The sequence below is a fragment of the Hyperoodon ampullatus genome, assembly GCF_949752795.1.
Source record: "Hyperoodon ampullatus genome assembly, chromosome: 7".
NCBI classification, from domain to species: Eukaryota; Metazoa; Chordata; class Mammalia; order Artiodactyla; family Ziphiidae; genus Hyperoodon; species Hyperoodon ampullatus.
Genome location: NC_136920.1, coordinates 106,100,889 through 106,128,846, shown reverse-complemented (window position 1 = coordinate 106,128,846; position 27,958 = coordinate 106,100,889). Strand labels below are relative to the sequence as shown.

General features: G+C 37.8%; 1 protein-coding gene across 2 annotated transcripts in view; it reads left to right on the top strand.

The window, feature by feature from the left end:
- Window positions 1–3,657: 3,657 nt before the first annotated feature.
- The window catches only part of ELMOD1 (ELMO domain containing 1), a gene marked incomplete at both ends in the record, with an annotated part of 71,066 nt that continues 46,765 nt past the window's right edge, over window positions 3,658–27,958 (top strand). Inside the window, 5 exons of one of the 2 annotated variants that reach the window (XM_079708625.1) lie at window positions 3,658–3,674; window positions 22,547–22,692; window positions 22,830–22,858; window positions 23,708–23,805; window positions 27,111–27,240. In XM_079708625.1, coding sequence (XP_079564751.1) covers window positions 3,658–3,674; window positions 22,547–22,692; window positions 22,830–22,858; window positions 23,708–23,805; window positions 27,111–27,240 — 420 coding nt within the window. Of the gene's footprint in view, window positions 3,675–22,415; window positions 22,693–22,829; window positions 22,859–23,707; window positions 23,806–27,110; window positions 27,241–27,958 lie in introns of those variants that run through there. The other variant, XM_079708624.1, reaches the window with a different exon arrangement.

Genomic DNA, 27,958 nt, shown 5'->3' with positions numbered 1-27,958 from the left:
AGTAAAGATGATCCAAGATCTCAGAAAAGGAATGGAGGCACAGACTGAAAGGATACAAGAAAAGTTTAATAAAGAGCTAGAAGCTTTAAAGAACAAACAAACAGAGATGAACAGTATATATTCAACACCCATTAATGATAAAAACTCTCCAGAAAGTGAGCATATAGGGAACATACCTTTATTATAACATAACATAATAAAGACTATATATGACAAACCCACAGCTAACATCATACTTAACAGTGAAAAGCTGAAAGTATTTCCTCTAAGATCAGGAACAAGACAAGGATGTCCACTCTCACCACATTTATTCAACATAGTTTTGGAAGTCCAAGCCAGGGCAATCAGAGAAGAAAAAAAAATAAAAGCCATCCAAATTGGAAAAGAAGAAGTAAGACCAACTTGGTTTGCAGATGGCATGATATTATACATAGAAAATCCTAAAGATGCAACCAGAAAACTACTAGAGCTCATGAATGAATTTGGTAAATTTGCAGAATACAAACTTAATACACAGAAATCTGTTGCATTTCTATACACTAACAATGAAAGATCAGAAAGAGAAATTAAGGAAATAATCCCATTTACCATCACATCAAAAAGAATAAAATACCTAGATATAAATCTACCTAAGGAGGCAAAAGGCCTGTACTCTGAAAACTATAAGACGCTGATGAAAGAAATTGACGATGAGGGCTTCCCTGGTGGTGCAGTGGCCAATGCAGGGAACATGGGCTCGATCCCTGGTCTGGGAAGACCCCACAGTCCACGGAGCAACTAAGCCCACAAGCCACAACTACTGAGCTTGTGTGCCACAACTACTGAAGCCCGCGTGCCTATAGCCCTGGTCTGCAGCAAGAAAAGCCACCACAATGAGAAACCCATGCACCACAATGAAGAGTAGCCCCCACTCGCTGCAACTAGGGAAAGCCTGTGCACAGCAACAAAGACCAAACACAGTCAAAAATAAGTAACTTAATTAAAAAACTAAATAAAAAATGACACAAACACATGGAAAGACATACCATGTTCTTGGATTGGAAGAATGAATATTGTCAAAATGACTATACTACCCAAGGCAATATACAGATTTAATGTAATCCCTATCAAATTACCAATGGCATTTTTCACAGAACTAGAACAAGCAATTTTACAATTTGTATGGAAACACAAAAGACCCCAAATAGCCAAAGCAATCTTGAGAAAGAAAAACAGAGCTGGAGAATCAGGCTCCCTGACTTCAGACTATACTACAAAGCTACAGTCATCAAGACATTATGGTACTGGCAGAAAAACAGAAATGTAGATCAATGGAACAGGATAGAAAGCCCAGAAATAAACCCACTCACCTCTGGTCAATTAATCTATTGACAAAGGAGGTAAGAATATATAGTGGAGAAAAGGCAGCCTCTTCAATAAGTGGTGCTGGGAAAACTGGACAGCTACATGTAAAAGAATGAAAAAGAATGTTCAGACATTCTCTAACACCATACACAAAAATAAACTCAAAATGGATTAAATACCTAAATGTGAGTCCAGATACTATAAAACTCTTATAGGAAAACATAGGCAAAACACTTAATGACATAAATTGCAGAAATATCTTTTTGTATCCACCTCCTGGAATAATGAAAATAAAAACAAAAATAAACATATGGGGAACTAATTTTGCATTGCAAAGGAAAGCATAAACAAAATCAAAAGACAACCCAAAGAATTGGAGAAAATATTTGCAAATGAAGTGACTGACAAGGGATTAATCTCCAAAATATGCTCATGCAGCTCAATATCAAAAAAAAAGACGGCCCAATCAAAAATGGGCAGAATATCTAAATAGACATTTCTCTGTAGAAGACATACAGATGTCCAAAAAGCACATGAAAAGATGCTCAACATCACTAATTATTAATGAAATACAAAACTACAATGAGGTATCACTTCAGACTGGTCAGAATGGCCATCATCAAAAAGTTGACAAACAATAAATGCTGGTGAGAGTGTGGAAAAAAAGTAAATCTCGTCCACTGTTGGGAATGTAAATTGGTGTAGCCAGTGTGGAAAACAGTAGCCCTTCTCAAAAAAATAAAAATATTACTACCATATGAGCCAGCAATTCCACTCCTGGGTATGTTTCCAAAAAAAAATGAAAACACTAAAAGATACATGCACCCCAATATCATAGCAGCATTATTTACAGTTGCCAAGATATGGAAGCAACTAAAGTGTCCATCAACAGATAAGTGGGTAAAAAGGATGTGGTATATATACACAATGGAATACTACTCAGCCATAAAAGAACAAGATTTTGATATTTGCAACAACATGGATGGACTTGAAGGGTATTATGCTAAGTGAAATAAGTCAGAGAATAACATAATGCATGATATCACTTATATATGGAAGCTAAAAAAAATAGTAAGTATAGCAAAAAGAAACAGACTCACAGATATAGAGAACAAGCTAGTGGTTACCAGTGGGGTGAGGGATGGGGGAGGGGCAAGAGACAAATAGGGGATTAAGAGATACAAACTACTGTACATATAATAAATAAGCTACAAGAATATATTGTACAGAACAGGGAATATATCCAATATTTTACAATAAGTATAAATGGAGTATAACCTTTAAAAATTGTGAATCACTATGTTGTACATCCTAAACTTATGTAATACTGTAAATCATCTATACCTCAATTTTTAAAAAAAGGGAAAAGACTGGCTTTTGTTTAGGCCGAGTTTCCATATTCCCTGGGCTGTTCTAGTGGGTAATTGTGTCTCTGCCGTAAGCTATTTGTCCACACATTTAGTACCTTACCTTGCTGTTGCAGCTAGCATTCCGTTTCTCTCTCTCTCATGAGGTAACTTCATTCTGCTATTGCTTCCAGCCACTCTCTCTTCTCTAGTCTGTTTCTTCACATCTCATACCAATTTGCTGCTTTATAGGCAGCTTCTGGTGTCCTTCCTTGTTGGAAGACCAATAACTTGATATAGTGGATTTTGTGAAAGTATATTGTAAACTGAAATGTGCTAAACAATTGTATAATTTCACTGTTTTATTCACAGAGCCCCCAAAAATGGGGCATATCATTCATTTGTTTGGAGTACTTGCTCTTTATCAGCTATTTTTTAGCTTAGAGACAATACCAGTTGCTTTTAGTTATTTTTTGAGTTGTACTTCTGGAAGGTTGAGGCTGCCAGATTTAAGAACATTTGCTATCTGGAAATCAGAATAGTTAATTTAATGGTTCTTCATTTTTATCTTTCATACAAATACTGTTCTTCAAAATATAGGAACAGTATCCAAAATAGAGGAAAAGTTTACTATTGAAGGGATTGCTCGTGAAACTAACAATTTCTCCAGCAAGTGACTTAAAATGAGAGACTAATTGTGTAATTATAAAGTGAAAGGCTTTAGCTATAATTGCCATCCATTGAATTGTATTGCTGTGTGGGCAGTTCAGCTGGTAAAGTTCTGGGTGCATAGTACCTTATCTGCTTACTAAGGTAAGCAGAAATTTGGGGGTTGGGATTTCCAGCTCCATTAACAGTAAATATATCTAATTTCTTCCACAGGTTACATTTACTTTGACATAGGCAAATTTGGAAGCAATTACTTGAGAACCATTTGTATAACACCTGGATAATCAAAACAGGCACAATGAAGCACTTCCTGAGGTAAGTATTTATGGTTTCCTGGATGAGCACTCTGAAATGGAGAAACTTCCTTAACAATTAGTATAATATTTGTGTTCACCATTTGTGATCCTATAACCAGTTCTCTAGGACTGCGTAAAATGGCATTGTATTTTGGCTAAGAACAATTTTGCCATAAGGTTCTTCTGCCAACTCTATAGCCATACTGATGCTAAGAGAGAGCACTTACAAGTAGGAGATTAAAGATATTATAAAAGAATATAGACACAAAACCATGGGGCAGACACACTTTGATGCCTTGTGTTTCTAAAGCCCCAAGGTTCAGGTTTGAGGCATTAGTAGTCAAGGAATCAATATAATTTGTGTAGAATCATTTTCCTTAAAAAAAGTAATTTTAAATGTAGATTTTGGCTGGCTGGCCAACCCATACAAGCATTTTCTAATGTTCGTTTTTGGTGAAAAATATATGTTCTAAGCTTTTGCTTTTCCTGCCTCAGTGATGTCTCTTAAATCTGCATTAATTTTTGGTTCCCTGAAGACTGTGCTGTATAGCGTACCATATATGTTTGTGTGTTTTAGAGTGATCATGTTTTGTTTTGAAAGTCATTTAGCTGGACCTATAGTTATAATTATTTTCAAGAGTATTGACTGTCATTCACAATTCTATAAATAAAATTCTCAGAGAAATTTTACATTATATTAAAATATGACAAAATAAAGTTAATTTGGTCCTGAAAGTTAGAAAATAAGACACACTTTCGAGAACATTGAGTTTCTTTCCTGCAAGATGGTGGCCTACCTATATTGCATATTCTCGTCCCTTGTTCTGGCTATTTTCTCTAAGAAAATAATTAGTGGGTTTACTTCTTTTAGGAAGTGACTTAATTCTTTCAGTGGCTGCAATTTAAGATTTTCTTTTACCCACTGGTTTTCATTGCATTGTAATTCTGGAGCATCTAGGTCATTTTGGGTGGGATTCACTATGTTTTGGTGTAGCTACTGGTGTTTCACAATTCAATCTTAGAATTGTGAAAACCTCTCAGAAGGTCATTATTAAACCATTTACAGGCATTAACATTTGTTTTATTATACAGAATACTCCTCAGCCTGTTTATCTCAGATGTGTAAAAAGATAATATTTGAAAAATCACTAGGTCATTTACCACCAAAGTATTTAACTCGATACATTTTTGGTTGCCATGACATTAACATATCTGTTTACTCACACATGAAAAATTGGTATCTATAAATCCCCCTTGAGTGTAAACGTCGTGTTTTTTAGCTGTAGAATCGTGTTAACAGAGAGCTTTAGTGTTAGCTGAAGCTTAGAAGTCAGGAGCTCCTTTTGTAAAAGGGGAGGTGGTAGTGGTGTAGTTTGTGCCAAGACTTGTACTACTGAATTTCTTCAGTGTTTTTGTCTTAGAAAAACTTGAGTGTGCTCAAAACCAGCCACTTTAGGAGAAATAGTAACATTTGTTTCTGTTAGTTTTTGTTAAATTGAATAAGTGCAACACTATGTTTAATAGAGATTATATTTTTAAATTAATTTGTATTTGATGATTTAAAAATGATATAGTGAAAAATCTACCACTCTAATTTCACACAGAGCAGCACCAAGGGTAATGGAACTGGCATATCCTTATCAGTTATGTGTTCTGATACAAATTTTTCTCTTTTAACTTGACACATTTGTTTTATAAATATGACTTAACATTGATAATTTGTGTGAAACTGAAGCTAGCATAATAAATTACACATCAAGAAAGAAACTTGAGGATTTTCATTGACCATTGGTTTCAAATTAATAACAATCTTTTTTTTTTTTTTACCTTTTTGGACTATAATTTCTTCACAATGCTGTATTAGTTTCTGCTTTATAAAAAAGTGAAACAGTTATACATATACATCTGTTCCCGTATCCCTTCCCTCTTGCGTCTCCCTCCCTCCCACCCTACTTATCCCACCCCTGTAGTCAGTCACAAAGCACCGAGCTGATATCCCTCTGCTATGTGGCTGCTTCCCACTAGCTATCAACCTTACGTTTGGTAGTGTATATATGTCCATGCCTCTCTCTCGCTTTGTCACAGCTTACCCTTCCCCCTCCCCATATCCTCAAGTCCATTCTCAAGTAGGTCTGTGACTTTATTCTTTTTTAACCCCAAGGTTCTTCATGACATTTTTTTCCCTTAAATTCCATATATATGTGTTAGCATACGGTATATGACTTTCTCTTTCTGACTTACTTCACTCTGTATGACAGACTCTAGGTCTATCCACCTCATTACAAATAGCTCAATTTCGTTTCTTTTTATGACTGAGTAATATTCCATTGTATATATGTGCCACATCTTCTTAATCCATTCATCGGATGATGGACACTTAGGTTGTTTCCATCTCTGGGCTATTGTAAATGGAGCTGCAATGAACATTTTGGTACATGACTCTTTTTGAATTATGGTTTTCTCAGGTTATATGCCCAGTAGTGGGATTGCTGGGTCATATGGTAGTTTTATTTGTAGTTTTATAAGGAACCTCCATACTGTTCTCCATAGTGGCTGTACCAATTCACATACCCACCAGCAGTGCAAGAGTGTTCCCTTTTCTCCACACCCTCTCCAGCATTTACTGTTTCTAGAGTTCTTGATGATGGTCATTCTGACTGGTGTGAGATGATATCTCATTGTAGTTTTGATTTGCATTTCTCTATTGATTAATGATGTTGAGCATTCTTTCATGTATTTGTTGGCAGTCTGTATATCTTCTTTGGAGAAATATCTATTTCGGTCTTCTGCCCATTTTTGGATTGGGTTTTTTGATTTTTTGTTATTGAGCTACATGAGCTGCTTATAAATTTTGGAGATTAATCGTTTGTCAGTTGCTTCATTTGCAAATATTTTCTCCTATTCTGAGGGTTGTCTTTTGGTCTTGTTTATGGTTTCCTTTGCTGTGCAAAAGCTTTGAAGTTTCATTAGGTCCCATTTGTTTATTTTTGTTTTTATGTCCATTTCTCTAGGAGGTGGGTCAAAAAGAATCTTGCTGTGATATATGTCATAGAGTGTTCTGCCTATGTTTTCTTCTAAGAGTTTGACAGTTTCTGGCCTTACATTTAGGTCTTTAATCCATTTTGAGTTTATTTTTGTGTAAGGTGTTAGGGAGTGATCTAATCTCATACTTTTACATGTACCTGTCCAGTTTTCCCAGCACCACTTATTGAAGAGACTGTCCTTTCTCCACTGTACATTCCTGCCTCCTTTATCAAAGATAAGGTGACCATATGTCCGTGGGTTTATCTCTGGGCTTTCTCTCCTGTTCCATTGATCTATCTTTCTGTTTTTGTGCCAGTACCATACTCTCCTGATTATTGTAGCTTTGTAGAATAGTCTGAAGTCAGGGAGCCTGATTCCTCCAGCTCCGTTTTTCATTCTCAACATTGCTTTGGCTATTCAGGGTCCTTCGTGTTTCCATACAAATTGTAAAATTTTTTGTTCTAGTTCTGTGAAAAATGCCAGTGATAGTTTGAAAGGGATTGCATTGAATCTGTAGATTGCATTAGGTAGTAGAGTCATTTTCACAATGTTGATTCTTCCAATCCAGGAACATGGTATATCTCTCCATCTATTTGTATCACCTTTAATTTCTTTCATCAGTGTCTTATAATTTTCTGCATACAGGTCTTTTGTCTCCTTAGGTAGGTTTATTCCTAGATATTTTATTCTTTTTGTTGCAATGGTAAATGGGAGTGTTTTCTTGATTTCATTTTCAGATTTTTCATCATTAGTGTACAGGAATACCAGAGATTTCTGTGCATTAATTTTGTATCCTGCTACTTTACCAAATTCATTGATTAGCTCTACTAGTTTTCTGGTAGCATGTTTAGGATTCTCTATGTATAGTGTAATGTCATCTGCAAACAGTGACAGCTTTACTTCTTCTTTTCCAATTTGGATTCCTTTCATTTCCTTTTCTTCTCTGATTGCTGTGGCTAAAATTTCCAAAACTATGTTGAATAAGAGCGGTGAGAGTGAGCAAATTTGTCTTGTTCCTGATCTTAGTGGAAATGGTTTCCTTTTTTCACCATTGAGGACAATGTTGGCTGTGGGTTTGTCATATATGGCCTTTATTATTTTGAGGAAAGTTCGCTCTATGCCTACTTTCTACAGGGTTTTTATGATAAATGGGTGTTGAATTTTGTCGAAAGCTTTCTCTGCCTCTATTTAGATGATCATATGGTTTTTCTTCTTCAATTTGTTAATATGGTGTATCACGTTGATTGATTTACGTATATTGAAGAATCCTTGCATTCCTGGAATAAACCCCACTTGATCATGGTGTATGATCCTTTTAATGTGCTGTTGGATTATCTTTGCTAGTATTTTGTTGCGGACGTTTGCATCTATGTTCATCAGTGATATTGGCCTATAGATTTCTTTCTTTGTGACATCCTTGTCTGGTTTTGGTATCAAGGTGATGGTGGCCTTGTAGAATGAGTTTGGGAGTGTTCCTCCCTCTGCTATATTTTGGAAGAGTTTGAGAAGGATAGGTCTTAGCTCTTCTCTAAATGTTTGATAGAATTCGCCTGTGATGCCATCTGGTCCTGGGCTTTTGTTTGTTGGAAGATTTTTAATCACAGTTTCAATTTCAGTGCTTCCGATTGGTCTATTCATATTTTCTATTTCTTCCTGATTCAGTCTTGGCAGGTTGTGCATTTCTAAGAATTTGTCCATTTCTTCCCGGTTATCCATTTTATTGGCATAGCGTTGCTTGTAGTAATCTCTCATGATCTTTTGCATTTCTGCAGTGTCAGTTGTTACTTCTCTTTTTTCATTTCTAATTCTATTGATTTGAGTCTTCTCCCTCTTTTTCTTGATGAGTCTGGCTAATGGTTTATCAATTTTGTTTATCTTCTCAAAGTACCAGCTTTTAGTTTTATTAATCATTGCTATCGTTTCCTTCATTTCTTTTTCATTTATTTCTGATCTGATTTTTATGATTTCTTTCCTTCTGCTAACTTTGGGGGGTTTTTGTTCTTCTTTCTCTAATTGCTTTATGTGCAAGGTCAGGTTGTATACTCGAGGTGTTTCCTGTTTCTTAAGGTGGGATTGTATTGCTATAAACTTCCCTCTTAGAACTGCTTTTGCTGCACCCCATATGTTTTGGGTCATCATGTCTCCATTATCATTTGTTTCTAGGTAGTTTTTGATTTCCTCTTTGATTTCTTCAGTGATCACTTCGTTATTAATTAGTGTATTGTTTAGCCTCCATGTGTTTGTATTTTTTACACATATTTTCCTGTAATTGATATCTAGTCTCATAGCGTTGTGGTCGGAAAAGATACTTGACACAATTTCCATTTTCTTAAATTTACCAAGTCTTGATTTGTGACCCAAGAAATGATCTAACCTGGAGAATGTTCCATGAGCACTTGAGAAAAATGTGTATTCTGTTGTTTTTGGATGGAAGGTCCTATAAATATCAATTAAGTCCATCTTGTTTAATGTATCATTTAAAGCTTGTGTTTCCTTATTTATTTTCATTTTGGATGATCTGTCCATTGGTGAAAGTGGGGTGTTAAAGTCCCCTACTATGATTGTGGTACTGTCAATTTCCTCTTTTATGGCTGTTAGTATTTGTCTTATGTATTGAGGTGCTCCTATGTTCAGTGCATAAACATTTACAACTGTTATATCTTCGTCTTGGATAGATCCCTTGATCATTATGTAGTGTCTTTCTTTGTCTGTTCTAATAGTCTTTATTTTAAAGTCTATTTTGTCTGATATAAGAATTGCTACTCCAGCTTTCTTTTAATTTCCATTTGCATGGAATATCCTTTTCCATCCCCTAACTTTCAGTCTATATGTGTCTCTAGGTCTGAAGTGGGTCTCTTGTAGACAGCATATATATGGGTCTTGTTTTTGTAACCATTCAGCCAGTCTGTGTCTTTTGCTGGGAGCATTTAATGCATTTATATTTCATGCATGTATGTTCCTATTACCATTTTCTTAATTGTTTTGGGTTTGTTATTGTAGGTCTTTTTCTTCTCTTGTGTTTCTTGCCTAGATAAGGTCCTTTAGCATTTGTTGTAAAGCCTGTTTGGTGGTGCTGAACTCTCTCACCTTTTGCTTGTCTGTATAGGTTTTAATGTCTCCATCAAATCTGAATGAGATCCTTGCTGAGTAGAGCAATCTTGGTTGTAGGTTTTTCTCCTTCCTCACTTTAAATATGTCCTGCCAGTCCCTTCTGGCTTGCAGAGTTTCTGCTGAAAGATCTGCTGTTAACCTTATGGGGATTCCCTTGTGTGTTATTTGTTGTTTTTCCCTTGCTGCTTTTAATATGTTTTCTTCATATTTAATTTTTGACAGTTTGATTAATATGTGCCTTGTCATGTATGTCCTTGGATTTATCCTGTATGGAACTCTCTGTTCTTCCTGGACTTGATAACTATTTCCTTTCACATATTCGGGAAGTTTTCAACTATAATCTCTTCAAATATTTTCTCAGTCCCTTTCATTATCTCTTCTTCTGGAACCCCTATAATTCAAATGTTGGTTTGTTTAATGTTGTCCCAGAGGTCTCTGAGACTGTCCTCAGTTCTTTTCAATCTTTTTTCTTTATTCTGCTCTGCAGTAGTTATTTCCAGTATTTTATCTTCCAGGTCACTTATCCGTTCTTCTGACTCAGTTATTCTGCTATTGATCCCAACTAGAGTATTTTTAATTTCATTTATTGTGATGTTCATCATTGCTTGTTTCATCTTTATTTCCTCTAGGTCCTTGTTAAATATTTCTTGCATTTTCTCTATTCTATTTTCAAAATTTTGTATTATCTCTACTATCATTATTCTGAATTCTTTTTCAGGTAGACTGCCTATTTCCTCTTCATTTGTTAGGTCTGGTGGGTTTTTATCTTACTCCTTCATCTTCTGTGTGTTTTTCTGTCTTCTCATTTTGCTTATCTTACTGTGTTTGGGGTCTCCTTTTTGCCGGCTGCATGTTCGTATTTCCCGTTGTTTTAGGTGTCTGTTCCCAGTGGCTAAAGTTGGTTCAGTGGGTTTTGTAGGCTTCCTTGTGGAGGGACTAGTGCTTGTGTTCTGGTGAATGAGGCTGGATCTTGTCTTTCTGGTGGGCAGATCCACATGTGGTGGTGTGTTTTGGGGTGTCTGTGGACTTATTATGATTTTAGGCAGCCTCTCTGCTAATGGGTGGCGTTGTGTTCCTGTCTTGCTAGTTGTTTGGCATAGGGTGTCCAGCACTGTAGCTTGCTGGTCATTGAGTGAAGCTGGGTGCTGGTGTTGACATGGAGATCTCTGGGAGATTTTCGCCATTTGATATTATGTGGAGCTGGAAGGTCTCTTGTGGACCAGTGTCCTGAAGTTGGCTCTCCCACCTCAGAGGCACAGCACTGACTCCTGGCTGCAGCACCAAAAGCCTTTCATCCACACGGCTCAGAATAAAAGGATAAAATAATACAAAGTAAGATAAAATAAAATAAATTTATTAAAATAAAAAATAATTATTAAGAAAAAAAACTAAAAAGGTCAGATAGAACCCTGGGACAAATGGTGAATGCAAAGCTATACAGACAATATCTCCCACAGAAAGATGCACATACACACTCATAAAAAGAGGAAAAGGGGAAAAAATCTTAAATCTTGCTCTCAAAGTCCACCTCCTCAATTTGGGATGATTCGTTGTCTATTCAGGTATTCCACACATGCAGGGTACATCAAGTTGATTGTGGAGCTTTAATCCGCTGCTTCTGAGGCTGCTGGGAGAGATTTCTCTTTCTCTTCTTTATTCTCACAGCTCCCAGGCTCAGCTTTGGATTTGGTCCTGCCTCTGCATGTAGGTTGCCGGAGTGTGTCTGTTCTTCGCTCAGACAGGACGGGGTTAAAGGTGCAGCTGCTTTGGGGACTCTGGCTCACTCAGGCCGGGGGGAGGGAGGGGTGCGGATGTGGGGCGAGCCCGTAGCGGCAGAGGCTGGTGGGACGTTGCACCAGCCTGAGGCGCGCCGTGCGTTCTCCCGGAGAAGTTGTCCCTGGATCCCGGGACCCTGGCAGTGGCGGGCTGCACAGGCTCCCCGGAAGGGAGGTGTGGATAGTGAACTGTGCTTGCACACAGGCTTCTTAGTGGCAGCAGCAGCAGCCTTAGCGTCTCATGCCCGTCTCTGGGGTCCGCGCTGTTAGCCATGGCTCGCGCCCGTCTCTGGAGCTCCTTTAAGCAGCGCTCTTAATCCCCTCTCCTCGCGCACCAGGAAACAAAGAGGGAAGAAAAAGTCTCTTGCGTCTTCGGCAGGTCCAGACTTTTCCCTGGACTCCCTCCCGGCCAGCCGTGGTGCACTAACCCCTTCAGGCTGTGTTCACGCCGCCAGCCCCAGTCCTCTCCCTGCGCTCCGACCAAACCCTGAGCCTCAGCTCCCAGCCCCGCCTGCCCCGGTGGCAGAGCAGACAAGCCTTTCGGGCTGGTGAGTGCCGGTCGGCACCGATCCTCTGTGCCGGAATCTCTCCACTTTGCCCTCTGCACCCCTGTTGCTGCGCTCTCCTCCGCGGCTCCGAAGCTTTCCCCTCCACCACCCCCAGGGGCTTCCTAGTGTGTGGAAACCTTTCCTCCTTCAAGGCTCCTTCCCACTGGTGCAGGTCCCGTCCCTATCCTTTTGTCTCTGTTTATTCTTTTTTCTTTTGCCCTACCCAGGTACGTGGGGAGTTTCTTGCCTTTTGGGAGGTCTGAGGTCTTCTGCCAGCGTTCAGTAGGTGTTCTGTAGGAGTTGTTCCACGTGTAGATGTATTTCTGGTATATCTGTGGGGAGGAAGGTGATCTCCGTGTCTTACTCTTCTGCCATCTTCCCGATTCCCAGCTAAATGCTTCTTAAGTGTCAAAGCATAATGTGTTTGCTGCTTCCCTTATAAATAAGCTAATAAATGTATTATCCAATTAGAAAAAAATCTGAATTTTAAAAATAAATCTTGGAAAGTGTATGTATTTAATCATTAATTTTTTATTTGAATAGTGATGTCATTAGTAATCTAAGAGAAACTTGTCTCCCTTTCTTTGAAAGGAAAAGGATAAACCATTAATTTATTTATTATTTTAGATTTACCACAGTCAGCTATTGCTCTCTAATCCCTCGTATGAAATTTCCCTGGAATTAAAATAGTGCCCTTTACTATAGCAATAGAATTTGTAATAATATCTATCCATGATAGATTTATACCCACTACCTTTAAAAAGCAGCATGATCTCTTCAGGTAAAGAATGATAGAAAAGGGGGGACTTCCTAAGCGGTCCAGTGGTTGGGACTCCATGCTTCCACTGCAGGGGGTTTGTATTCGATCCCTGGTCGGGGAACTGAGATCCCACATGCCACATGACCAAAAAAAAAAAAAAGATGGAAAAGACCAGGGGCTCCACACTGCTGCACCACTGCTCAATGTGCGGAAATAATCTTGTTTTTCTAGAGGCCCACACACAAATGGTTTCTTTGTATGATTTCACATTTCTAGTTCAAGTATCAAGTCCTCTGCAGCCTCTTTTCCTAGTAGGATGCTCATTATTTAGAGGGGCCCATTTACTAGGCCAAATACCTGTTGACAAATTAATTTCCAACTGACTGTCAGTGCCCCTAATTAGGAACTTCAACAGAGCAGCTAAAATTTTTTTAAATGTCATTTTAGAAAGTACATGAAATGCTGGAAACATTGAGCAGTCTGCTGTTCTTTATGGCCGTTTAGATGAAAAGTGTTCTGTTTAGAAAAGTTGATTTTGATCCAAGAATTGTGATTATTTTGTATGTATGCTTCCTCACCAACAGTGTACTTCTTGTTTATTACAGGATTTCTTCAAGCAAGAATTAACTTTCATTAGCAAATTCATTGAAACTGTTCAAAATAAGCCACTTTTCTCTTACTATTCCAAAAGAAGATGTCAGAGTCACAAATTTAAGATGATGGAGTAGTGTTGTACTACAGGTACCCACACCCCCTCACCCCAGAGGCAGGAGACTGCATGGTCCTAGGTGCATCTCCTGTTTCAGAGGCCTCATCCCTGCTGAATGGATTCCTCTAACAAAGAAGCACAAGACAGGAGCTCACTTTTATTTGGTAGCAGAAATATGATTCATTTTGAATAAGTTATTTATATTGGGTGGCTATTCTTGTGCCAGCTAGAGGATGAATGTTAAATGATAAAAGTGATCATAATTGCCTTATGGAAGGACACTGCTGTGAACTCAGCATAAACTTCACTCTGCAGCATATCAGTAAATGGCAGTAACAGAAAATGTTGGAAATAGAACATGTGTAAGTAGCTCTTTTTATTAAATCAGATTCTTCCAGTGCTTAAGCAAGGCATTCATCTTTGGAAACTACAGTGGCTCCTTTTGGAACACAATCAGAAAGCTATGGTTGAAAACACAGAAACAAACACACACAAAAAAACTGCCATCTATGCATATAGTTATTAAAAATAGGAGATGGTGGGGATTCCTTGGTTGTCCAGTGGTTAGGACTCCACACTTTCACTGTGGAGGGCCCTGGTTTAATCCCTGAGTTGAGGAACTAAAATCCAGCAAGCCACGCAGCACAGCAAAAAAAAAAAACAAAACAAAAACAAAAACCAACCAAACGAACAAAAAACACACATGTAAAAAAAATAAGAGATGGTGATCAGTATTTTCTCCTTGTAGTCTTGACAATTTGATTGTTGTTCCTACAAAATGTAGCAGATCTTTTCAATAGTGATTTGCGAATCTTCAATCAGAAATAAGAAAACTAAGTCTAGTGTTATGAAGAATAAAAGCAAAATATTCCTGTAAATAAAACTAAGATTATTGGTTTGATGATTCAGGCTAGGAGATAAAAACAAAACAAGCACATCTAAAACACATCTAAACACAGCACATAGGGTTCAGATGGTGGAGAGAGTGTGGCAGTAATTCTTCTTCTAAGAATAGGAACAGGGGGATAGGATTAGAGAAAGCAAATGGGATCTGCTACACAGGTACATCTGAGATGCCTTCACTCCAGGCATGTAGTCAGAAACATAAAGGAGATAAAGGAAATTAAAAGGAGGAAAAGTACTATAAATACAAAAGTTCCTATTCCTAAACTCAGATTGGAAAGGGACACACTTTTCCTACCTTTCTCCCTCCCTCCCTTTCTCCCTCCCTCCCTTTCTTCCTTCCTTTCTTTCTTTTTTCCTAAACCAACTACTGAGTAGTTTTAAAGCTTTAATGATTCATTTCTTCCTTTAAGGGTAAACATGCCAAACCAATTTAACATTCTCCCCAAATATTTAATCATTTTGATTGTTCTCTCTACCTTAAGTAGTTTTCCCACAAATTGAGGCACTTAAATAGGACCAAACATTTAAGAAGTGATCTCTTGGTAGCGATTGATGGTGAAGAACAGCCATCCTGAGATGCTCATATGGAGGTTTTGCTGATCTGGTCCTTTCACGAGAAAGCAACTTGGGTATTTGTTCGCTCATCAAAATCGGGCTTCCAGGCTTCCCTGGTGGCGCAGTGGTTGAGAGTCCGCCTGCCGATGCAGGGAACACGGGTTCGTGCCCCAGTCCGGGAGGATCCCACATGCCGCGGAGCGGCTGGGCCCGTGAGCCATGGCCGCTGAGCCTGCGCGTCCGGAGCCTGTGCTCCGCAATGGGAGAGGCCACAACAGTGAGAGGCCCACGTACAGAAAAAAAAAAAGAAAAAATCGGGCTTCCAAAGTAAGGGGTAGCGCTGGTATTTCCATCTCTGACCATGCCTTACATTTATGATCGATCTAAGTGCAAAATAAATTGTATCTGTCAAGGCATTGTTTGATCTGATGATCTTGTTTGAAAAAATGTAATACATAACATAGAAAGAAAGTACAGTGCTTAGCATAACAAGCTGGTTTTTAATGAAATATTTGTAGGCCTGTTGGCCCATTACAAAAAAAGGAAAAAATCAAAATATATCCTGGATAATAAATAACATTATCAGGACACTCGCCCAGAAATTATGAAAGGGTAAGGAAGGAGTGTATAAATGTCAGTTCACAATTGAAATGAGCATTTCTCTTTCATGATTTGTGTTATTGTTTCTGTGATTACGTGAGAGGGCTGTGATACACCTCACAGAGCAGTGAGCCCTAAGAAATGATGCATCATCTCTAACTCCTCACTGTGGATTTCCACTGGGTTTCCCTGTCTTTGACAGTCTGAATACCCTCAGGGGAATTGAAAAAAAGAAAAAAGAAAAGCATAGAACATGATGTCTTTTCTCTCCTTTTATATAAGACTGTCTTGATGCAAAACAATTCCCCAGGCATTTTCTTCTCATATGCAAGGAGGCCAGTAGGAGAAATTTTAGATGGGCTATAAGTCACTCACATCTGGATGCTTCCTGACACCTAGGATGACACCTCTAGGTCTCAAGCCACATCTTTGTATAGATCTGATGAAGAAGTTTCATAGGGGAAACTTTCTGTAGTTTAATTTAATTGGCTTGTATCCTAAGTAGGCTGAATACAAAAATACTCCTTAAACTGTAATTAGAACCTTTTTCTCTAGGACGATTTAGTAGTACAAGAACCTGATTATTATGGAGTCCTAATGCATAGACTTAAAAGAGGCGTCATTTGAGAACCTGGCCCACATACTGGGCAAACTTTACTGGAATTTGCACATTGGTACCATAAGGGCAGATATAATGGAAAGATTTTTCCCTGACTTGTAATAGGATTAATGCCAACCAGTTATTAATATCATTACCATTAGGCTGATAACAAGTTAACAAGGATATTTCTCAATCTTTTCTTCTGTCATAGCTATCCAATAGTTGGAAGAATGGAAAACTTTTTCCAAGAGACCATGTTGTTGTTTTGTAAAATTTCTCACTCATCTAATTAAAATGTTTCATTAATTATTTTCAGGGTTACTTTTTTTTGGAAGCTGATAATCTAAATCATAACAGATCTTAGAACATATTTGTCTAAAACAGTTGAATTTCAGACTTCACAACATAGTAAATCCATTTTTTGTCTTTCAGCAGAATATGACTCCACATAGAAACTTCATATGTACTTTTGTAATGATTTTTGGTGATCATTTTATACATTTTAATTGTAGTTATAACTTTCTTCTTAAATAAAATAATATATACATATTTAAAAAAGAAAATATACTTAACCAGAAAAGAAAATTAAAATTACTCATAATTCCATTACCCAGAAAAACCACTGTTAATCTTTTTGTTGTATATCCTGCCAGTCTTTTTCTTCTCGTTTATATATCATCATTAAATTTTTGGTTTTATTTACTAAAGAAAAATATATTATTCCACACATGTTCTTTCCAAACATTTTTCTATTTGATAAGCATATTATGGACATTTTATGTTATTAGTTACTCCAGAATACAATTCTAATGCCTACAAAGGATTCTACCACATTTTAGTGTAGAAATTTAGTTACTTATATGTTTCCTCCATTCCCTGTGCATCTTTAAAAATTTTATTAACATCTTTATTGTCTTTTTTTTAACATCTTTATTGGAGTATAATTGCTTTACAGTAGTGTGTTAGTTGCTGCTTTATAATAAAGTGAATCAGCTATACATATACATATATCCCCATATCTCCTCCTTCTTGCTTCTCCCTCCCACCTTCCCTATCCCATCCCTCTAGGTGGACACAAAGCACCAAGCTGATCTCCCTGTGCTATATGGTTGCTTCCCACTAGCTATCTGTTTTACATTTGGTGGTGTATATAAGTCCATGCCACTCTCTCACTTCATCCCAGCTTATGCTTTCCCCTCCCATGTCCCCAAGTCCATTCTCTACATCTGCATCTTTATTCCTGTCCTGCCCCTAGGTTCTTCAGAACCATTGTTTTTAGATTCCATATATATGTAGCATACAGTGTTTGTTTTTCTCTTTCTGACTTACTTCACTCTGTATGACAGACTCTATGTCCATCCACCTCACTACAAGTAACTCAATTTTGTTTCTTTTTATGGCTGAGTAATATTCCATTGTATATATGTGCCACATGGACACTTAGGTTGCTTCCATGTCCAGGCTATTGTAAGTAGAGCTGCAGTGAACACTGTGGTACATGACCCTTTGAATTATGGTTTTCTCAAGGTATATGCCCAGTAGTGGGATTGCTGGGTCATATGGTATCTCTATTTTTAGTTTTTTTAAGGAACGTCCATAGTGTTCTCCATAGTGGCTGTATCAATTTATATTCCCACTAACAGTGCAATGTAAATTTTCTCCACACCCTCTCTAGCATTTATTGTTTGTAGATTTTTTGATGATGGCCATTCTGAGTGGTATGAGGTGATACCCCATTGTAGTTTTGATTTGCATTTCTCTAATGATTAGTGATGTTACGCATCCTTTCATGTGTTTGTTGGCAATCTGTATATCTTCTTTGGAGAAATGTCTCTTTAGGTCTTCTGCCCATTTTTGGATTGGGTTGTTTGTTTTTTTGATATTGAGCTGCATGGGCTGCTTGTAAATTTTGGAGATTAATCCTTTGTCAGTTGCTTCATTTGCAAATGTTTTCTCCCATTCTAAGGATTGTCTTTTCTTCTTGTTTATGTTTTCCTTTGTTGTGCAAAAGCTTTTAAGTTTCATTAGGTCCCATTTGTTTTTATTTACATTTCTGTAAGAGGTGGGTCAAAAAAGATCTTGCTGTGATTTCTGTCATAGAGTGTTCTGCCTATGTTTTCCTCTAAGAGTTTTACAGTGTCTGGTCTTACATTTAGGTGTTTAATCCATTTATTTGTTGTTTTTCCCTTGCTGCTTTTAATATTTTCTCGTTGTATTTAACTTTTGATAGTTTGATTAATATCTGTCTTAGCATGTTTCTCCTTGGATTCATCCTGTAGGGGACTCTTCACGCTTCCTGGACTTGACTGACTATTTCCTTCCCCATATTAGGGAAGTTTTCAACTATAATCTCTTCAAATATTTTCTCAGTCCCTTTCATTTTCTCTTCTTCTAGGACCCCTATAATTCTAATGTTGGTTCGTTTAATGTTGTCCCAGAGGTCTCTGAGACTGTCCTCAATTCTTTTCATTCTTTTTTCTTTATTCTGCTCTGTGGTAGTTATTTCCACTATTTTATCTTCCAGGTCACTTACCTGTTCTTCCTCCTCAGTTATTCTGCTATTGATTCCTTCTAGAGAATGTTTAGTTCCATTTATTGTGTTGTTCATCATTGTTTATTTGCTCTTTAGTTCTTCTAAGTCTTTGTTAAACATTTCTTGTGTTTTCTCCATTCTATTTCCAAGATTTTAGATCATCTTTACTATCATTACTCTGAAATCTTTTTCAGGTAGACTGCCTATTTCTTCTTCATTCTTTTGGTCTGGTGGGTTTTTACCTTTTTCCTTCATCTGCTGTGTTTCTCTGTCTTCTCATTTTGCTTAACTTACTGTGTTTGGGGTCTCCTTTTCACAGGCTGCAGGTTCGTAGTTCCCATTGATTTTGGTGTCTGCCCCCCAGTGGCTAAGGTTGGTTCAGTGGCTTGTGTAGGCTTCCTGTTGGAGGGGACTGGTGCCTGTGTTCTGGTGGATGACACTGGATCTTGTCTTTCTGCAAGACTGCATCTGGTGGTGTGTTTAGGGGTGTCTGTGACCTTATTATGTTTTAGGCAGCCTCTCTGCTAATGGGTGGGGGTGTGTTCCTGTCCTGCTCGTTGTTAGGCATAGGGTGTCCAGCACTGTAGCTTGCTGGTTGTTGAGTGGAACTGGGTCTTAGCATTGAGATGGCGATCTCTGGGAGAGCTTTCACCATTTGATATTACGTGGAGCCAGGAGGTCTCTGGTGGACCAGTGTCCTGAACTCGGGTCTCCCAACTCAGAGGCACAGGCCTGAAACATGGCTGGAGCACCAAGAACCTGTCAGCTACATGGCTCAAAAGTAAAGGGAGAAAAAAAAAGAAAGAAAGAAAAAGATAAAATAAAGTTATTAAAATAAAAAATACTAAAAATTAAAAAATTAAAAAGTAATAAAAGAAAGAAAGAAGAGAGCAACAAAACCAATAAACAAATCCACCAATGATAACAAGTGCTAAAAAGTATACTAAAAAAAATTTTTAAAAAACGGACAGACAGAACCCTAGAACAAATGGTAAAAGCAAAGCTATACAGACAAAATCACACAAAGAAGCATACACATACACACAAAAAGAGAAAAAGGAAAAAAAAAATATATATATATATATATTAAAAAGAAAAAGGGAAGAGAGCGACCAAATCAATAAACAGATCTACCAATGATAATAAACTCTAAATACTAAACTAAGATAAACATAAAACCAGAAACAAATTAAGTGCAGAAAGCAAACTCCAAGTCTACAGTTGCTCCCAAAGTCCACCACCTCAATTTTGGAATGATTCATTGTCTACTCAGGTATTCCAGAGATGCAGGGTACATCAAGTTGTTTGTGGAGATTTAATCTGCTGCTTCTGAGGCTGCTGGGAGGGATTTCCTTTTCTCTTCTTTGTTTGCACAGCTCCTGGGGTTCAGCTTTGGATTTGGTTCCACCTTTGTGTGTAGGTCACCTGAGGGTGTCTGTTCTTCACTCAGACAGGACAGGGTTAAAATAGCAGCTGATTAGGGGGCTCTGGCTCCCTCAGGCCGGGGGGGAGGGAAGGGTACACAATGTGGGGTGAGCCTGTGGTGGCAGTGGCCAGCATGACGTTGCACCAGCCTGAGGTGCGCCGTGTGTTCTCCCATAGAAGTTGTTCCTGGATCACAGGACTCTGGCAGTGGCAGGCTGCACCGGCTCTCAGAAGGGGAGGTGCGGATAGTGACCTGTGCTTGCACACAGGCTTCTTGGTGGCTGCAGCAGCAGCCTTAGTGTTTCATGCCCATCTCTTGTGTCCTCACTGATAGCCGTGGCTCACACCCATTTCTGGAGCTTGTTTAGGCAGCGCTCTGAATCCCCTCTCCTCATGCAACCCGAGACAATGGTCTCTTGCCTCTTAGCCAGTTCCAGACTTTTCCCCAGACTCCCTCCCGGCTAACTGTGGTGCACTAGCCCTCTTCAGGCTATGTGCACGCAGCCAATCCCAGTCCTCTCCCTGGGATCTGACCTCCGAAGCCGGAGCCTCAGCTCCCAGCCCCCACCCACCCCGGCAGTTGAGCAGACAAGCCTCTCAGGCTGGTGAGTGCTGGTCAGCACTGATCCTCTGTGTGGGAATCTCTCCACTTTGCCCTCTGCACCCCTGTTGCTGCGCTCTCCTCTATGGCTCCGAAGCTTCCCCCCCTCCCCATCTCTGCCAGTGAAGGGTCTTCCTACTGTGTGGAATATTTTCGTCCTTCACAGCTCCCTCCCAGAGGTGCAGGTCCTGTCCCTATTCTTTGTCTCTGTTTTTCCTTTTGCCCTACAGAGGTACGTTGGGAGTTTCTTGCCTTTTGGGAAGTTTGAGGTCTTCTGCCAGCATTCAGTAGGTGTTCTGTCCTACAGAACATCCACATGTAGATGTTTTCCTGATGTATTTGTGGGGAGGAAGGTGATCTCCATGTCTTACTCCTCCGCCATCTTGAAGGTCTCTGTCCCAGTGCATTTATATGATACAGACCATGCTTTTGTATAAGTCAGTTGGAATTGTTATTTTTAACACAGGCTGTTCAAGATATTGGAGCCAGAGCAATTGAACAAAGGAACACAATCAAGGTTTTGGTTCAAATTCAGGGATTAATCACATCATTGAGGATATTAATTAACTACACAAATTCATCTTAATGACCCTGGATCACCTTATGTTAGAGCTGGGGGGAATTAGTGAACATATGAGAAAAAGAAATATCTTTTAGAAATGACACCAATAGGAAGTAATATAAATAATTCTGCCTTCTAGGAAAATAATTCTGCCTTATAGGAAAACTCTAGTATTCAGAGAAGATGGGTTGAATATAAGTTCCTGGATGATAAGTCCTCTTTACTTCTATAGCTTGAGTCATTTTGAGATGCTGAGCAGTTCCATGAAGTAGTAGACACTCACATATTAAAAACTAAAAGTTGGCATAAAACACAAATTCACATGTGCCAGAGGCATTGTGAATAAGTGCATGATTGGTGACCATATACTTTATAGTTTGTTAAGGGATTATTGGAGTGAGATAGGGTATGCAATGAAGAAAACTTTGTTTAGCAGGAGTCAAGAACAAATTGTCAAGAGGTGGAGTTTTTGGAAGGTTTAAATCAGAGAATGTTGAAGAACCAAAGGTCAACATGCTTGTTCAGTGAACTGTTGTGGAGGCATTCTGGCACATCCAAGAAGTATTGGGATTTGTCAGCAGAGAAGATGGTGGCCACACAACAAAGTCCTCAAAGAGGACAACAGTACAGAAAGGAAAGCAGAGGGAAGGGGGAAAAAAATGGGAGCAGGGGAAGAAATAACACAGAAGCCAAAAATAAGACACTAAGGAGAAGATGGAAGTGAATTGGGGCTGGTTGAGAGGCTATTCGTGGGGGCAGAAGATAGCAGATGACACAGCATGCCCTTTCCCTGTGTCTATGGGGGACAGCTTCTAAAACACAAGTGTTCTGTTTTCGAGGTACTGATTTGCTTTGAAAATATTTTTAGGAAAATGTAGGAAAAGAATGGATCCCTGTGCTTCACTCTTAGTTTGTTGGTGTGTCAAATTTACTAGAATAGGGCATTCTGGAGCTTGCAGTCATAGTAAGTGTGTGCTTACAGACCTTGGGCTTCCCTCCCAATGATGGGTTTTGTAGCTACCTCAAATAAAATAACATGGGGTTAGAATAATGAAATATGCTTGTAAACCCAGAAGTCTAATGGTTGATTTTCTTCTGGGCTTGTTTCCTTGCTGGTGGTGGCTGCTTTCTATTCTCTTACAGAGTTCAATTGGAAGAGTGCTATCTTTTGTTTTTGACAGAATGCTGATCCAGGTGTGCCTGTATTTTTACTGTAAATTTTTGTGGCGTTGTCTGAAATTTGTAATGAGAAAGCTGACTGGAAGATGTGAACTGCAACGGATCTGTTATAATACCAAGCCTGGAGCTTCTAGAACTATGAAAATCGGTAAGCATGAAAGAAAGCAGTAAGCAAAATGTAGGCTTTCTGGAATTGAGGATACACTGTTATTTTTCAGTATAGTAATTGTAAACCACTTGTAAAAGATAATTTTTGAATGGCTTTTTAAATCATCTCTTTTCCAGAAACATCACTGAGGGATTCAAAAAGTAAGGTAAGTAAAATTGTTCCTATATTTTTCAGCAACTTTTCAATTGAAGACTTACCTCCATCATCAAAAAGTAAAAATTTTAAGAAAGAAAAATATACTTTTGGCTATGAGTACTAATGCAAACTGAGAAGAATGAATTGTTTTCCCATCACAAACCACTGTACTTTTTACATGAAAGCAGCCACTCAAGAATTTCTAGGCAGATTTATGACACACATATTACTTCATTGTTGAATTAATCCTTTTTTATACCTCTTTCCAAATCATAAAATAAATATTCCATGAAAATAAGAGCAGTGGTAACTCTCTGGTATTTCATCAATATCCAAATCATTTAACTTTATACTCAAGATTTTCCAAGAAAATCAAAGAAGCCACTATGCTAGCATTTATAGCACATAGTTAAGCATCCACATAAGAAAGAAAAATCTGCTTCTCAAGATTCTTGAATATTTAATTTAATTTTGGCATCCTTAGGACTATATCCCCCATGTACTTCACACAGTCATAGACATAATGCCCATTAACAATGGAAGCCATGTGTGTTGAGTGAGAAAAGGAAAATATAATATTTCTATGTAAGTAGCTTAAAACAGATGAAGATGGTAAAAGAAAAACTTACGTATTTTTGTTTTGTTATGTTAATTACCTTAATCAGGAAAATTGTACTACCCCCAATGTGAAAATATCAAATTTACTAGAATTCAAATACTACATCAGTTTTTGCCTTTAGTTTAGTTTCTTATCTTCATATAGAAGGTTTAAACAAATATTTGAGGCCCCTATTTAAATAGACCCCACTTAAGACACCAGTGTTCATGACAAAGCAACTGATTGAAACATGTTTTCCAGCTACTGCAGACTTCAGTGAGTGTTCATCCTGATGCTATTGAAAAAACTATAGAAGACATTATGGAACTGAAAAAAATTAACCCTGACATAAATCCACAGTAAGAATATGTTTATTATGTTGTAAATATAAAACGGCAGTCACATGCCACATATTTAGTAGTTCTAAGTACTCTCTCTCTAACTATGCTCTCACACGCTCTTTCTCTCTCTCTCTCTTCCCTGCCCCAAATAATCATCTGCATGTTGTGACTTTCAGATGAAAAATAAAGAAAAAAGATGCCTTTTTCATATTTGTAAATAGTAGCAGCTTTGTACTTCTGTTGTGATTTATACTTATGCTTCTGAGATGCAATGAATGTAAGAAATCTAGTAGATACCCCTGATATCAGAAGATGAAATCAAGGGAGCCCATTCATCAACAGTCGCTCCATATGATGCCTGTGTTTTACATTAACAGTAAATGTTCAGATTGTAAATGTGCCTGAGCTGATTCTGCTCCATAAAGAATATTTCTTCAGTTCATGACAGGCTGATAATCTTAGAGACAGTTTCTACCTGCTTGTGAAGGAGACAGGCGTGTGTGGGAGAGAGAGATAGATAGTTTTTATATGAAGACTTTAGAACTTTGTAATTTAGTCATCTCATCTTGAAAGCATTAAAATACATTTGGCGATGTACATGACATTTAAAATTTGCTTTATATTTTCCATTGTGTACAGGAATTTTTCGGTAAAATTTTAGGCTAAGGATATTGGGTAGAATAAATTCTGTATGCAGATATATTCAGATAAAGTTTAGGTAAGTAACAAACTGTCTTTTAGATGTGCATACTTAAGAACTTCAGATGTTGTCACTAAAGAAAGTTTTTACTTGCCAAAGATGAGGAGCTGTAGTCAAAGGGAATTTCAGAGTGCACTTTGCATGGGTCTGTATCTTGAAGGGATTCTAGTACTAGCTGATTGAGGCTCATCACAAAACTCCATTTCCACGTAGTCTCCATAGTATTCTTCTGTAGAAGCTTCAGCTAATTAGCTGCCTTTTCCTTATTCAGCCATTAAGTGTGATTTCATTATACAGTAAATGTCTTTTTGAAACCTTCTGACATATTTTATTTCTCTGGGAAGCTGGTAAGAATGAAATTCATTTTAAATTAAGTTGAACCAAAAATTTATGATTACAATTAGGCATGAGAGATATATTAGACCTATAATCATATTTAGAGATTGGGTTAGATTTAATAGCAAATCTTTTCAGTCTCTTTTATGAAAGTTATATATTTCATTCAAAGGTGTTTCCTTACCATCTATTCTTTTGATTTCCTTTAGGGAGAAAAAAATCCTTATAGGTAGTAGATTGTGTTTTTTAAAGCTCAATATGGATTTTAGTGGGGTTTTTTTCCAGGTTGACATTGACAAAATGTGATTTTTTTTAATTGAATAATTTTCTGGAAAAAAATCAAGAAATAGAGAGGGCTGGGGGAAATACCTTGTAATTTATCAAGCCATTAATACTATTAACTTTACTTTGTTTTATGCATTTTTTTTCAGGTACCACTTAACAGTGGTGGTAAGAATTACTACAGTAAAATTGAATTGGGTCCCTTGTTTTCTTCTTTTTTATTTCTCTCACTCCTTTCTTTCCCTCAAAATTAACTCTCTGGGCTTCCCTGGTGGCACAGTGGTTGAGAGTCCGCCTGCCGATGCAGGGGACACGGGTTCGTGCCCCGGTCCAGGAAGATCCCACATGCCGCAGAGCGGCTAGGCCCGTGAGACATGGCCGATGATCCTGCGCGTCCGGAACCTGTGCTCCGCAACGGGAGAGGCCACAACAGTGAGAGACCAGCGTACCACAAAAAAAACCAAATTAACTCTCTTCTCAGTCCTGTGCTGATTTTATGGGTGACGAGTACCACAGTGCCATTTTCCTAAATACCTGATTTAGTTTTTTTTTAACTGAACATTCAATTTTATTTAAGTTTAGTATTCTGGGTTATCTGACACTGCCTTCTATGTTTGGAGTAAGCATACAATCCGAAAACTTAAATTTTTCTATTGCCCCCAACTTTACACTTAACCTCTATACATCTCATCTCCCCCCAAAAATATGATTATGACATTCATTGTGATTATGGTGACCCCCCCAACTCCAAAAACAATGCTTAAATTTAGTGAGTGAATTAGAAGTTGGAGTATATTGAACAGTAAATCCTAGGCTGAATCATATGCAATTGCTATTGTTGAATCACAAAAGTGAATAACTATAAAGAAATTAGCAGGAAAAAATAAACATGAAATACTACCTTTAGATTTAAAAATGCCATCAAATGAGTACAGAAAGATAATTTATGTAACAGTAGTTTATAGGAAAAAAGGATCTTGGTGATTATTTAGCCACCTGTTTCATAAACTTGTAATGTTATGTGACTGCTTAAAGAGACCCTATTTTACTTTCTGTGTTGTAGGAGAGAAAAACAGCATTCAGATCACAGGAAGTAATGATCCTCTCTATGTCACGCTTGCCAGATTCTTTTTTGTTCCAGTGATACGTTTTAAGGGGACTGTTAATCATACAAACTGTGCATTCAAGAAGACTGAGCAAGATAGTAAAACATCTGAAAACCATGTCCCATGAGAAGGAATTGAAGGAAGAGGGGAGTTTTTTTGTTTGTTTGTTTGTTTTTAATCCTGGAGATGAGAATAGAAGAAAGAATTCTTCCTGTCTTAAAACGAATAGGCATGGCAGGGAAAAAGTGGAAATGAATTTGCTCTGAGAACAGCGTTTGAACCACTTGGTAATAAAGAAAGCAGATTTTGTTTCAGCATAAGAATAGGCATTCAGATAAGTAGAGCAGTCAGAATGGAATGGGAAATTTTGTAAAGTACTGAGTTCTTTCTCTTGGCATTGCCTTATCTGTCAGGGGTGCTCTGCAAGCAGAGGTATTTTTATTGTTGTTGTTTTTATTTGCTTTGAAATTTTTCTTACCCCTAAGCCCCTGAGGGCTATTTCTCTCTCTCTCACTGACACTTCCCCACACACACCCCTTTGAAGTGTTTCTGATATATCTACCTAGGGGAGCTAAATGATCCCTAAGAAACCATGATCACCTATATTTTCTACATCTTTCATATCACTTGCATAAAGTGTTCCCTTGTTTTTAAGCCATATTATTGCAATTTGGCTTAAGAAAAGGCTGGAATGAGAGGTAAATTTTAGCCAAGTTCCACAACTGTCCATGTGGAGCTTCAGTTAAAAATTGTGCTGCTATTAGATAGATCCTATTTGAGCAATTTCCAAATATTATATAAATATGAAAAGTCCTATTGTGCATACATCAAGTGAACAAATGCCAGAGAATGTGGGTTTTTTTCCTCATGTGTGTTTCTTCTATTTTTTAACATGTTAGGTTGGGAATCTCTCTTCAAGCTTGCCTTCTGCAAATTGTTGGGTACAGAAACCTTATGGCAGATGTGGAAAAACTGCGCAGAGAACCCTATGACTCTGATAATCCCCAACATGAAGAAATGCTTTTGAAGGTTAGTCCTTGAACACATTTCAGTTATTCGCTTAGGTCAGCTAAATGTTTGCCAAGCTCCTGCTGTGTGCTAGACACTGCTCTGGACATGGCGGGGCACAAAGGTGAATACGACATGGACACTGAACTAATTGGTAAAGCCTACATTTTCTTGCTGGTTCAGATGTTGTAGGTAAATTTTTTCAATAGAAAATTCATGTGAGAAGTTAAATATAATGCCAATTTTCATTTGGAATCTGAGAAAGCATCAGAGGTGACTTCTATGGCCTCTCACATTTGGCTCAAGTTTAGATTGTTTAACTGTGTTGAAAGCCAATAGGAGAAATAGAATTTGTCAAAGAGTGACCTAGGATTTCCATTTATGACTTTTAATAGACATCAAAGAAGATGAAGTTGGTTTCTGCTTCCACAATAGCTCCCTGGGGAAATTACCCAAGATCTTAATGCTGATTATTTATTCATGTAACTTGAGTATTAGAAGAGTAAGTAAAGGTTTACATATGGTGTATTAAAGCTGTTTGAAGAATAATGTGCAGTTATAAATACTCCTTCTTGGCTGTCAAACAAAACCTTAAAAATCATATCTGATCTGATAGTGTATTATGACACATCAATAAAACTTTAAAAAATTAAGACAAAAAAATTAAGACAAACCTTTAGAACTACTAATCTGAAATGTTTTATAAATTCATTTCTGAAAATAGATGCTTTTTAGGATG